Below are 14110 nucleotides of genomic sequence, written 5' to 3'. Positions count from 1 at the left end.
GATCCATTTCAGTCCGGTTTCCGTCCTGGTTTTGGGACGGAGACGGCTCTGGTTGCCCTAACAGATGATCTCCGTAGACAACTGGATCGAGGCGGGTCAGGACTGCTGATCCTTTTAGATTTGTCAGCAGCCTTTGACATGGTCGATCATGATCTTCTGAACCACCGCCTCGCAGACGTGGGGATACAGGGCATAGCCCATAACTGGTTGTGCTCTTTTATCTCTGGTCGGGGACAGAGGGTGGCACTAGGGAGGGAAATGTCGTCGCGCCACTCCTTGGTGTGTGGAGTGCCGCAGGGCGCAATTCTCTCCCCAATGCTTTTTAACATCTTTATGCGCCCCCTTGCCCAGATTATCCGGAGCTATGGGCTGGGCTGTCACCAATATGCTGATGACACTCAGCTCTATCTGCTGATGGATGGCCACACTGACTCGGCCCCGAACACACTGACCAGATGCTTGGAAGCTGTGGCTGGATGGTTTCGTGGGAGCCGATTGAAACTAAATCCTTCGAAGACAGAGGTCCTATGGCTAGGTCGGGATGGCATGGGGATGAGGGACCAACTCCCTTCTCTTGCGGGGGCCCAATTAGTGCCATTGCCTTCCGTTAAGAGTTTGGGTGTAATCCTTGACGCCTCCCTTTCCATGGAGGCGCAAGTTACAGCAACAGCCAAGGCGACATTTTTCCACCTTCGCCGCATCAAGCAGTTGGTCCCTTACCTTTCCCGCCCTGACCTGGCCACAGTGATCCATGCGACGGTCATCTCCAGGCTTGACTACTGTAATTCGCTCTATGCGGGGCTGCCCTTGAAGCTGTCCCAGAAACTCCAGCGGGTACAGAATGCTGCAGCGAGGCTCCTCTCAGGGTCTCTGCCATGGGAGCATATTCACCCAGTGCTTTTCAAGCTGCACTGGCTCCCGGTGGAGTACAGGGTCAGATTTAAGGTGCTACTTTTGACCTTTAAAGCCCTTCACGGCCTAGGACCCTCATACCTACGGGACCGCCTCTCCTGGTATGCCCCACGGAGAGCCTCAATGAGACCAGGGCCCTGCAGGATCTGATTTCTTTCCGCAGGGCCTGTAAGACAGAGTTGTTCCGCCTGGCCTTTGGCTTGGAGCCAATTTGATTCCCTCCCTCTTTTTTCCCCTTTCTTTTCCTTCTCCTTCTGGGATGAGGCTACATTTTAATATTTTAATGTTCCATTATTTTAATGTTGTATTTTATTTTTGTTTTTAAGTTGTAATCATTCATCTTGTTTTTATTATTGCTTGTAAGCCGCTGTGAGCCCGGCCTTGGCTGGGGAGGGCGGGGTATAAATAAAAAATTATTATTATTATTAATATACACCAGGTTTGGGATTACCTCAGAACAACTGAGAAAGAAATTTAGAAGTGTAACTAAAGTGAGGGAGGAAACATACGCTCAACTTGGGGCTAAAATCTCAAACTACCTCACAAAATGGTTAGGACAGGAGGGGGCAGACTCCGTTCCAAAAATCAGAGAAGTGTTTGCTCTGGAACAATTTTATGAAACGATAAACAACCAATTAAAATATATTATAAAGGAAAGACACCGTCAATCGCTTCAAGAAGCCACTAACAGCTGACCAAATAAATGAAATAAGGCACCGTAGGTTTGATGAACCAAGTTTTTGGGGGGAAAGTGTGGGGGACTACCAGAAATAGATTCCAACAGGGAAAGGGAAACCCATCTTCAGACACAGGTAAGGGAAACAGGCCATTGTCAAAAGGGCAAAATGACAAGACCCAAGCAAACACCGGCCTCACTGAGGAGAAAGGGTGGAAAACAAATTATACAAATCCCAAAGAACTTAAATGCTAGGGATGTGGAAAATTTGGCCACAAAAGTTTTAATTGTAGAGCTGGAGGGGAAAAGTCAATATTAGCCCTCCGAAAAAAACGTTTTGTATCAAAGCAGCTGAGGAGAGCCAAGCTAGTTACGAAGCCTGCTGAAGTGGTGGAGGCTAAAGTGGCACATTGCTATGCCAAGACAATCTTCTTTTGAAAAACACTGGGGAAGATATTTGGATTGAAGATTTCTAGGGCTGAATGTGAACCTGAATGCTTCTGGGTCCCAGTCTTTTGGAAAGGATTCCAACTGGGTCCATTATTGCTCAGCAGTAAAACCTCACCACCTTTTTTTCCAAAATGCTGCATCTGTCTGATCCTTCTCTCACTCTAAGTGGGTACCACTTAATTTCACTTGCTTCAATAAGACACAGGTTCACAAGTCAGTATTGTCCACCCAGAGATAATCTGTCCCACCCAAATAATTCCAGGAAAAGTTATGCGATTAAAAGTAATTTCAAAACAGCCTGAAGTACTACCAGTTGCAGAGATCCATGTTAAGTTCCAAGATTGGTCAGGAAAGTGGCAGGTTGCTATTTCTGAGGAGATTCCCACTGCTGTGCTGATCGGATGGGATCTCTTAGGGCATGTACAGAGTTCTTTTGTAGTTACTCACTCCAAGGGGAGTCAACAGTCACTCAGTGCTAAGGGGAATACTACTGTTGCCAAAGGAGACAGAGCTGAGGAACCGATCTGTGAGGGGAGAAATGAAGACTTGCTGGTTCCTTTTGTAAAAAACCAAAAACCTAGTTTTGCCCAAGAACAGCAAGAGGATGCTGATTTAATTATTTTGAGGCAACCAAATCTGACGTGCCTTTAACTTCTCAAAGTCCTGAGCGATTCTGCCTAAGCAATGGACTATTATATAGAGAAGTCCTTGCCATACCATCTAGAGCAGTGTTTCCCAACCGGTGTTCCGCGGCACACTAGTGTCCCGCGAGACGTTGCCTGGTGTGCCGTGGGAGGGAGGCGGGCGAGTCGGGCGGCGAGAGGCGGGGCGGCGGCGGCGAGCACACGTGGGGCGGCGAGCGAGCTCCCTCCCACATCCCATCGCCGCTCGCTTCGGCCTACTGGGCTGTCGCAGGCGGAAGGCCTGCGCATGCGCGAGGTTTTCGCGCCTTCGGGATTCCCTTCACGCCTTCCTCCTCCCGGGTCCTTGAGAGCGCGGGAAGCGGCAGCGCGAGACCGGCGTTGAGACAAAAACGCAAAGTTCCATTCAGGGCTCCCCTTTTGCCTCGTCGTCTCACAGTTTGGAAGATAGCAGCTCTCCAAATTAATAGTCCTCTTTGAATAGGCGGGGCCTGAGCATTCCACCAATTTAGGCCTCCTGCCGGGATGTGATATGGCTCCACCTTCCTCAAGGTGGTTCTGCTTTTAAATAATTTCCACCCTGTCACCATGAGGACTAGCAACTTCTTTTCGTAAAATATAAAATCGCTGCTCCTTGCTCTCGTGAGACTGTGTGTTTTAATTCGAAAAGGGTGTTCCGTGTACATTTGTGCGAGCTGTGCTGTAAAAAAAAGGGGTCTGTATCCGTTTGTCAGTGGCAATTGGATGGCCGGATACTGCAGTGATGGAAAAGTTTTTGAAAAGAAAAGAACTGGACTCTGAACAAAATTTGGAGCCAGATGAGAGCCCAAGTATGAGTGGGCATGAAAAGAAAGCAAAGATGGTTAGCTCAAGCAAATTCTCTGGCACAAGGCAATATAGCGAAAGCTATATTTCATTTGGATTTACTTTCACCGGAGATGCAAACCAACCAACTCCACTGTGCGTGGTGTGTGGTGAAAAGCTAGCTAACAGCGCTATGGTCCCAAGCAAACTTAAACGCCATCTCCAAACGAAACACCCTTCGCTTCAAAACAAGAATGCGGACTATTTTGTTCGCCTGCATGAAAACACGGAGAAACAGGCAACTTTCATGAGACAAACCTCAAAGGTAAATGAAAGAGGTCTTAAAGCTAGCTATCACGTTGCTGAACTTATAGCCAAGTCAAAAAAGTCGCACACTGTGGCAGAGACATTAATACTTCCCGCCTGCAAAGCTATTGTAGAGGAGATGCTCGGACCTGAAGCAGCTAAGGAAATAGCCAAAGTCCCTCTCTCAAACAACACAATTTCCAGACGTATTAATGACATGTCTGCAGACATTGAAAGTGTGGTTTTGGAAAAGATCCATAGCAGTGAGAAATTTGCATTACAACTTGACGAGTCTACTGATATCAGTGGACATGCTCAACTCTTGGCCAATGTGCGTTTTGTTGATGGTGATGCAATTAGAGAAAACTTCTTTTTCTGCAAGGCATTGCCAGAAAAAGCAACAGGAGAAGAAATTTTTCGGGTCACATCAGAATACCTTGAACAAGGAGGACTTAAGTGGGAAAACTGCACAAGTGTCTGCACTGATGGAGCTGCAGCCATGGTCGGGCACACCAAAGGCTTTGTAAGCAGAGTGAAGGAAAGAAATCCAGATGTGATTGTTACGCATTGTTTTTTGCACCGTGAGGCCCTCGTAGCCAAGACTTTACCAGCAGACCTAGTTCATGTGTTGGATGATGTTGTGCGCATGGTAAACTTTGTAAAGTCACGACCCGTGAAAAGTCGCATATTTGCAGCTTTGTATGAGGAGATGGGAGCGAAGCATAAAACCTTGCTGTTTCATACGGAGGTCCGGTGTGTTTCTGACAAATGAGAGGTCAGATTACGCAAAGCTGCTTGCAAGTGATGAGTGGTGTGCAAGGCTGGTATACTTGGCAGATATATTTCATCATCTGAATGAACTGAACACACGAATGCAAGGCCGAAATGAAAACCTGCTTACAAGTACAGATAAAATAAATGGATTCCGTTCAAAGGTGCAACTCTGGCATCAACACGTGGAAAGTGGCAATCTTGAAATGTTCACACTCACCAAGCAATGGCAAGGTGTTCACACTGCTGCACTGTGTGAGATAATAGGTAAACATTTAAAAACTCTCGAGGGGAAGTTGTCATTTTATTTCTCTTCAGTCTCCACTGAATGCCTTGACTGGGTTAGGGACCCTTATAGCTCAGCATCAGTGCATCAGTTGGTGGAAAGGACATGACTTTACAGGAGCAGGAGGAACTAACTGAACTGAGACAAAATCGTGGTTTCAAGCTAAGATTTGCTGATCTACCTTTGGACAGTTTTTGGTTGGAAACTGCCAAGGAGTTCCCCCTTCTGGCAAACAAAGCTATTTTGACATTGCTCCCATTTTCCACTACATATCTCTGTGAGTTGAGCTTTTCAAGCATGATTGCTATAAAAACTAAATACAGAGAGAGACTGAGAGCTGTTGACGAAGAGCTACGTGTGTGTCTTTCTTCGATTCCAGCCAGAATATCAGCTTTGTGTTCAGCCAAACAGGCCCAGGTTGCGCACTGAATAAAGTATTTTATAATTTTTCATATTTCTGTTTACTTACTATTTCATAATAAAGTAATTATAAAATACTTTCTTTGTGTTTATTTGATTCCTATTAAAGAGAGTTACTTTATATATAGTCAATATAGGCACAGAGTTAATTTTTTAAACATTTTCTAATGGTGGTGTGCCTCAAGATTTTTTTCATGAAACAAGTGTGCCTTTGCCCAAAAAAGGTTGGGAAACACTGCTCTACACCATTCCAGAGACTGGGTCTTGATCTGATAGGACTATTACCTAGAGCCACTAAACGAGGACACAAATATATCCTCACAATTGTGGATTTTGCAACCAGGTATCCCGAAGCCATCCCATTGCGAAATATAGAGACGGAAGACCATGGCCGGATGCTTTAGTTAATTGTATGAGTCGGTTAGGTTTTGCTAGTGAGATCGTCACTGATTTGGGAACCTCTTTTACCTCAAGACTAATGAAAAGGTTGTGGGAGTTGTGTGGCATCAAGCACACAACTTCAACACCATATGATCCCGAAACAAACGGTTTGGTGGAAAGGTTTAATAGGACTTTGATCCGCATGATCAAAGCCTATGTAGCAGAGAACCCCAATGACTGGGATTGCAAATTACAACATCTTTACGTGTATCGTGATATACCCCAAGAAAGTACAGGGTTTAGTCCTTTTGAGTCATTACTAGGACGTAAAGTAAAAAGACCGTTAAGACTTTCTCCGTATGAATTGGGAGGAGTATCAAGACAGAGATCCCAAGTCAGTAATAGATTACGTATACAACCTGCAAATCACACTGAAAAGATCCTTAGAGATAGCAGGGGGAAATTTAAAAGCAGCTCAAACAAAGCAGAAAACCTGGTACGACAAAAAGGCCAGAGTAAGAACTTTTGAACCAGATAGTGAAGCAACCAAAGGAAATAAAATGCATCTAGCATAGGAGGGACCATACAAAATTGTGTCCAAAATGAGTGATGTAAATTACGTAATCCAGCAAAGGGAAGAAGGGCATAAGGTGGTTCATGTGAACATGTTAAAGCCTTATCTTAGACCAGAAGGCTGGACACTGTATGCAATACGTGAAGATCCAGACGAAGCTGATATAACATGCTGGGAAGGAAAAGGGGAGCAACTGTGCAATCTACAAGAAATAAAGATAGCTCCTACAGGGATCAACAGACCATTAAACGTCCGGAGACCCTGTGTCATCGCCACAGTGTGAGAATTTGTTAAGAGGAGTCAGTCAGACAGTTGACAGTCAGAAGGTATTAGGAAGGTATAGGCCGGTAAAGATACTGACACGCATATTATCTGAGAAACCATAAACTTGTTAATGTTTGTAAAATAAACTTGGTTTTTTGGTTCACTTTTCTCTGGACTCACGTGTTTTATCAGAGAGTAACTAGTTGGTGGCAGCGGGGAAGCGAGCACAGTGGTGACACAGGGATCAATAGACCGTTAAACATCCGGGGACCCTGTGTGATCGCCACATCCTGATTTCACAGAACTTTTGACCTGTCCTGTGCCAAATTCTACTCCACTACGGTGGGGACTTATTATGTGCTCATTCACCTGGAGGACAGAAGAGGCATACATCGTTTCAGCTCTGAAGAGTAAGCGTTTTGCCGGGATGCCAGAAGTCACTGCAGCCATCTTCCTGGAGGTGAGGGGTGTGGGATATAAAGCTGTCAGTCAAGTCCAACTTTCCGAGAGAGGACTAACTGCCTCTAGGTGGCAGGCAGTTTTGTCACGTTGGTCGGTGTGACGTTAACATATGAGAGTCCTGGAGGTGTTGGAGTTTGTTAGGAGTTGGGTGGTTGGTTGGAGTGGGAGTGAATTGGGATAGTTTGTAGGTAGGTTGAGTTAGTGTAAGCTGAGTCAGGAATAGTTAGGGGCTAGGAAGACAAGTAAATATCTGAGAGGTGGTTTAGTGAGTGAGAGCAGGTAGCAGAAGTTATAGGTTTGGATAGGTACCCCATGATTGTAATTGACCGATACGGTTTGTGCAGCACGCTCATAATAGTGTATTTGGAGCGTATATGGGTATTACACGTACAAAATGGAGAGTGGCTCAAAAATTTTATTGGCCAGGCATGGGGAAACAAAACAATACTGTCAAGCCTGTGACATGTCAGAGAAGAGGCACCAATCAAGACAAAACAAAAGCCAAATTGTATCCCTTGCCTATCATATCAACCCCTTTTCAATGGTTAGGGCCGGACCTGATAGGGCCATTGCCTAGAGACAGCAGGCGGGGAAACAGATACATCCTCACCACAGTGGATTACGCAACCGAATATCCAGAAGCCATTCCACAGCGAAACATTGAAACAGAAACAGTGGCAACCGCTTTAATTAACTATATGAGTAGGTTGGGCTTTGCCAGTGAAATCGTCACTGACTTGGGTTCTTCTTTCACATCAAGACTAATGAAAAGACTATGGGAAGTGTGTGGTATTAAGCATTGAACATCAACACCTTACCACCCTGAAACTAATGGATTAGTTGAAAGATTTAATGGAACCCTAATGAGAATGATTAAAGCCTATACTGCAGATAATCCCAATGATTGGGACAAGATACAACCACTACTGTATGCATATAGGGATGTACCACAAGAAAGTACCGGGTTTAGCCCATCTGAATTATTGATGGGACGTAAAGTAAAAGGGCCCCTGGACTTACTTCGCATGAATTGGGAAGAACAGCAAGATCAAGATCCAGAGTCCGTAGTGGAGTATTTGTTTAATCTGCAGAATACCTTAAAAGAGATCCCTAGAGTTTGGGGGGGGAAGAGATTTTAAAAGTGCCCAAACCAAGCAAAAAAACTGGTATGACAAGGCCAGGGTAAGGTCATTTGCCCCTGAGAATGAAGTACAGTGGTACCTCGCAAGATGAATGCCTCGTAAGACGAAAAACTCGCAAGACGAAAGAGTTTCTCGTTTTTTGAGTTGCTTCGCAAGACGAATTTCCCTATGGGCTTGCTTTGCAAGCCGAAAACGTCTTGCAAGTTTGTTTCCTTTTTCTTAAAACCGTTAACACCCAGGGTACATTGCTTGAAGAGGTGCAGTTGCGACTTGACTTCGAGGAGCAACTCATAGCACAGTGTGGTGGCCTTTTTTGAGGTTTTTGAAAACTGGTGATTTTTGAAGCATTTCCAAAACTTCTTTTGCAGCCATTTGGTAAGTTAAACTTTTAAAACTTTTTTTGGGGTTTTTGGATTTTGGGTTGGGGTGTTTGGAATTCAAGGACTTGGTGTTGGGGAGGGGTTTGCAAGAATCTGGAAGCTTGTTCCCCCCCCCTGCATTTTTATGAGCATTTGGGCACTCTGCTGTTGTTAAAAAAAAAAAAGATTTCTGGGTGGTGGGTGGCTGGGGGAATAGTTGAGAAGGGGTTTGCAAGAATCTGGAAGCTTGTGTGTTTTCTAGGAGGTTTGGTGCTTTTGAATTTTTTGGATGTGAAGCACTGATTTTTTGGGGGGGGGGGGGTTGCGAAGGTAGGAGCTGTGCTGCCATGGGGCCCAAGAAGACTGCTGCTGCAGAGGCCGGCGAGAGGAAGGAGAAGGTTTCGCTGGAAATGAAGAAGGAGATCATCCGGAAGCACAACGGTGGAATGCGTGTGACAGACCTCGCCAGGGAGTATGGGAGGAATTCATCGACCATCGGGACCATCCTGAAGATGAGGGAGAAGATCCTAGCGACTGATTTAGCCAAGGGAGTCACCAGGATCGTGAAGAACCGCCCAGCTGTTCTGGAGGAGGTGGAGAAGTTGCTGCTCATCTGGTTAGAAGAGAAGCAGCGTGCAGGGGACACAGTGACTGAGGCTGTCATTTGTGAGAAAGCCAAGGCCTTGCACACAGACCTCGTCCGGCAACAGCCAGGAACCTCAGGCGAGCCAGAAGTCTTCAAGGCAAGCAGAGGCTGGTTTGACCGGTTCAAGACGAGATCTGGAATCCACAGCGTGGTCAGGCATGGAGAGGCTGCCAGTTCTGATGTTCCTGCGGCTGAAGACTTTGCAGCGGAGTTCCTGGAGGTTGTGACGATGGAGGGCTACGTTCCATAGCAGGTCTTCAACTGCGACGAGACCGGGCTGTTTTGGAAGAGGATGCCCAAAAGGACTTTCATCACACAGGAGGAGGCCAAGTTGCCTGGCCACAAGCCCATGAAGGACCGTCTGACCCTGCTCTTCTGTGCCAACGCAAGCGGCGACCTGAAGATCAAGCCCCTGCTGGTGTACCACCCGAGAACCCACGGGCCTTCAAGAAACACAAGGTCGACAAGGAGCAGCTGAGTGTCCTGTGGCGATCCAACAGTAAGGCTTGGGTCACACGTGTGCTGTTTGTGGACTGGGTCAATCTTGCTTTTGGCCCTGCTGTCAAACAGTACCTGCTGGACAACAACCTGCCGCTGAAGGCTTTGCTTCTGATGGACAATGCTCCTGCTCATCCTAAAGGCCTTGAGGACTTGTTGGAGGAGTTCAGCTTCATCAACATCATGTTCCTGCCGCCTAACACCACGCCACTGCTCCAGCCGATGGATCAGCAGCTCATCGCCAATTTCAAAAAACTCTACACCAAGGAGCTTTTCAGGCGATGCTTCGAGGTGACTGATTGCACCAACATCACCCTACGGGAATTCTGGAAGGACCACTTCGACATCGTCACCTGATTGAAGATGATCACCACAGCCTGGGACGGGTTCAACCAGAGAAATTTGAATTGCGCTTGGCGCAGCCTGTGGCCGGACTGTGTGGCACCAAGTGACTCTGATGCACCAGAGTCAACAGTGGTGCAGGACACTGTTTCCTTGGGGAGGACCATGGGCCTGGAGGTCACAGAGAAGGACGTCAGCGAGCTGGTGGAGGAGCACAACCATGACCTGACCACCCAGGAGCTGGTCGAACTGCCGGCAGAGGCTGCGCAGGAGCAGGCCTCGCTGGAAGAGGAGGAAGCAACTGAGGAACAGCTGTCCTCCAAAGAACTGAGGGACATTTGCCAGAAGTGGAAAGATGTGCAGGCTTTTGCATAGCGGCACCACCCTGACAAGGACGTGACACGTGACCTTGCAAACACTTTTGATACGAGGGTCATGTCGTCTTTCAGGGAGGTGCTGAAAAGGCAGATGAAGCAGCAGACCATGGACAGGTTCTTCAGCAAGAAGCAAAGAGTGGAAGAGGAACCTTCTTCGAGTTGTTCCCCAGAGTCTTAGAAAATGTATGTACAGTACTGTACACTTTGTTGATTTTTAAATGCTTTTCTGTCTTGTTTAGAAACTTAAATTATTGTTCCTTCAATTTTTGAAATGCTCTTTACAGTATATGTGACTTTAAAGAGCACTTAATAAACTCTTTTTGTACCAAATTTGGCTTTGTTTGGACTTGTTTTGAGCATAGGAACGCATTAATTGATTTTCAATGCATTCCTATGGGAATCCGTGCTTCGCAAGACAAAAAATTCGCAAGACGAAAAAACTCGCAGAACGAATTAATTTCGTCTTGCGAGGCAGCACTGTATTGCTGCTGAGACCAATTAAAGGAAACAAACTACAATTAGCTTGGGAAGAACCATATAAAGTAATAGCCAAAATGAATGAAATAAATTATGTGATCCAGCAAGGAGAGGAAGGGCGGAAAGTCGTGCATATGATCGAACCTTATTTTAGAACAGAAAACTGGGCACTGTATGCCCTACAAGAGGATCCATGTGAACCAGACATACCATGCTGGGGGGGCCGAGAGTCCCAGGGTAGTTTAAAGGACATAAAATTGGCTCCGTCTTTAACCCTTAAATTGCAAGATGTAAAACAGATATTGAAGGAATATGAATCCTTATTCAGTAATATTCCAGGAGTGGCCAAGGGTGTGGAACATCGGACACAGGGGAAGCCAAACCAATTGCTGTGAACCCCTACCGGATTAACAGGAGGATGCTTCAAATGCCGGAATTGGAGCCATATTATGCCAGCCAGGACCAGAGGGAGACCTGCATCAATCACCTACATCAGCAAAAAGTTACTGCCTAGAGAAAAGCACCTCTCGACAGTTGAGAAAGAATGCTTGGAAACTGTGTGGGCCCTTCAAAGATTGAAGCCATACATCTGGGGACAAAGCTTTGTGTTATGTACAGACCACTCACCGTTGATATGGCTGTGATCGATTTGGAGTAATAGTTGCTACAGTGGGCCTTATTACTACAAGACTTAAATTTTACCATCAAAGGTGTGAAAGGATCCTTGAACATTGTGGCGGAAATCTTATCATGAAAACCAGAGAGTGAAGGATGAACAGAGACAATCAATAATTTACTTGCTTATGTATGTATATATAGAGAAAAACAAAACCTAAAAAACCCACAAAACAATTTGATCAGTTAACTCTCCTGAATCAAAACTTCTTAAGGGAGGAGGTACATGACGTTAACATGAGAGTGCTGGAGGTGAAATAGTTAAACAGGTTACCCAATCAGGACCCAGGGGGTGGAGTCAGAGGGACTATAAAACTAGCTCTGGGAGGGGCAGAGTTTGTTGGGGGAATTCCTGGAGGGTCTCTCCTTCAAATTTGAAGGAAGAAAGCAAAGAATTAAGACTGTTGGAGAGAAAGACAAAATTCTGCAAAAGAACTTGGTTGAACTTGGATTGACAAGATAAAGGCCCATAATGGTTTTAAAAATCATCTCTTAGAAAGGGTAACACCCAGTTGGCTTTCGCCAATGGAGGCAAAGGAATTTAGCCTGTATTGTACCATCAGCCTGAGATGCCTAACTCCTCGGCCTACCTAGCATCAAGTCCCACTGGCAGTATGCCAAGTCCAAAATTAAACAATCCATTGGGTTGATCCATGTAAGCAATGTCCCAAAAGTCATAATCATTCAATTTTTCCATATTCCATTTGGTCTTTTCTTTCCATCCAAAAGCATAACTGCCATTCCAGCTAGAATCATATACAACTCTTGCTTATTACTCTTTACTTTGTTATTTCCCAGTATTCCCAAAAATAACAAATCCCTATTAACTTCTATGTTTATTTGAAATAATCAAGAAATTACCTTTATAATCTTTTGCCAATATTCCTTAACCAGATTACATTCCCACCACATGTGTGAATATAGTCCTTTTTCCTGACCACAATGCCAGCATTTGGGACTAAACCCTTTCACTGTATACACCATTTGTGCCGGAGTTCTATACCATTTTAACGTTGAAAAATATGGTTTATTCACCTATTTACACCTTCAGTCCGCATGGGGAGAGTCCAGATCTTAAAGCATGTCCCAAAGCATTGCTGACAACCTTTCCTTCTTCCCTTTCTTTCTTCCTTCTGTCCAGAAGCCCCTGTGTCAGAGCTCCCCTTTCCTGTCCCCCAAAACACAGTTACCCCAGCAACCTTTGTAACATCTGACTCCCCAGGTCAAAGGATCCTTCTATGGCCCTTCAAGCACCTTGTCTGCTCTTCCCCCAGCCAGCCAGGCTGGTTTGCATAAGCCAGCACAGAAATTCCTTTGCAGCTTGCATTCTCCCTTCATATCACAAATAACCAAAATCCTAGCATTTATTAATTTCTAAGTTTATCCTGCTTATAACAATTCTTTATTAAGCTGCTTTGAGGTTGTTTGGTATGAAACAATTAACAAATGCAATAAAAACAGCATATGAAAAGAAATGTACACCCTTGTACCAAAACTTCCAGCTATCAAACTCCAATAGTCCAAATTGTACAAGAGCAACAACTCCCCCCACCCCTTGATTGTACTTGCCAATCCCAGAGGGAATGTTTTCTTAGGAATCCTGCCATTTTGATAGGTTTCTGGAGGTGTAAGTGCCACCTGAACAGGTTTCTTTTGAGGGAGGGGTGCAAATGCTAAGAATTGTCCTGATACATTGTCCTGAAACATTTTCTTTCCTTCTTTGACCACAATGGGGGCAGACATATTTTCTCTCATGTATGTATGTCTGGGAACAATGCAGCATATTATTAGATTCTGTCTGACACAGGCCTTCTGCCTCAGGAACTTGCCCAGGCTGTTCAGAGACCAGAGACAGTTTTAGGGTAGTGGGACGGCACTGGGTACCATGCCACAGGGCACACAATGACAATGCTATAGAACACAGCACAAGAAATGCTCCCTTGCTTTTTTCCCCGAGAGGGTGCTTTTGCCCTCTCTCAAAACCTACCTACAGCAAGAAGCTTTATCACACAAACTTACTTAATAATCTAAATTGGCCACAGGGGAAACAAAGGGCATGTTCTGTCAGGTATAATGGAGTTTCTGAGGTACAGAAGCCATAGAGCTTACAGAAGCCAACGGAAGTATTCTAGCGTACTCGGAGGGTTCTCAAGGGAACAGAAATGCATCTGGGATAAGTTTAGTGAGTTATCTCTCAAGGCCAAACTGCCCCAGGACTGTCTACAACTGCAGTTCGATGGGGGTTCATTCTTTTCCTCTCCCAGTTCTTTTCCTCTCTCATTACGGACTGACTTTTACTTGCTCAGTGCAAGTTTTATTCTACTGTTATAGATTTTTGCTGCAAGTGGATTATTAAGAGATTGCTATTCCAGGGATCTGGTATTGAACTGTTAAGCTTATTTTTATCTTAGTAAACTTTTACTAATGAAATTAATGTGTCCCGAGTCCTTTTTGGAGCAACATGTCCCTTTGGAGCTGATACTCTGCCATCAATTGAGTAGGCATGCCCCCAGTCTTTGGGTATGAATCTTGACAGGTTCTGTGAAAATGTTCCTGTTTCTTTCTAAACCCACTTCTAAACCGGCAATCCTTTTGTGGATATTCACATTACGGACAGGCTTCTCAGTTTAGTTTTATGCCTGCTTTG

The 14110-nt window shown here is 45.2% G+C and overlaps 1 protein-coding gene and 2 long non-coding RNA genes across 3 annotated transcripts; 2 read left to right on the top strand and 1 right to left on the bottom strand.

Annotated features, from left to right (window-relative positions):
* Positions 1-1344: 1344 nt before the first annotated feature.
* Positions 1345-12001, bottom strand: LOC310850001. Its single transcript, XR_014567186.1, has 4 exons — positions 10807-12001; positions 5408-8057; positions 2225-2817; positions 1345-2066 (listed from the first exon to the last, which is right to left on the bottom strand). It is a non-coding gene; the product is annotated as an uncharacterized lncRNA (long non-coding RNA).
* LOC310849992 lies at positions 3361-5343 on the top strand. The gene is made up of 2 exons (XR_014567174.1): positions 3361-4438; positions 5250-5343. It is a non-coding gene; the product is annotated as an uncharacterized lncRNA (long non-coding RNA).
* LOC310849961 (tigger transposable element-derived protein 1-like) lies at positions 8644-10576 on the top strand. Its single transcript, XM_083751001.1, has 2 exons — positions 8644-9317; positions 10247-10576. Exons 1-2 carry the CDS (start codon positions 8796-8798, stop codon positions 10307-10309), a joined length of 585 nt encoding a protein of 194 aa, XP_083607127.1. The 5' UTR covers positions 8644-8795; the 3' UTR covers positions 10310-10576.
* Positions 12002-14110: the final 2109 nt, after the last annotated feature.

This window comes from Podarcis gaigeae (assembly GCF_964106915.1).
Source record: "Podarcis gaigeae genome assembly, chromosome: 8".
NCBI lineage: Eukaryota > Metazoa > Chordata > Lepidosauria > Squamata > Lacertidae > Podarcis > Podarcis gaigeae.
This window is presented reverse-complemented; position numbering and strand designations above follow the sequence as displayed.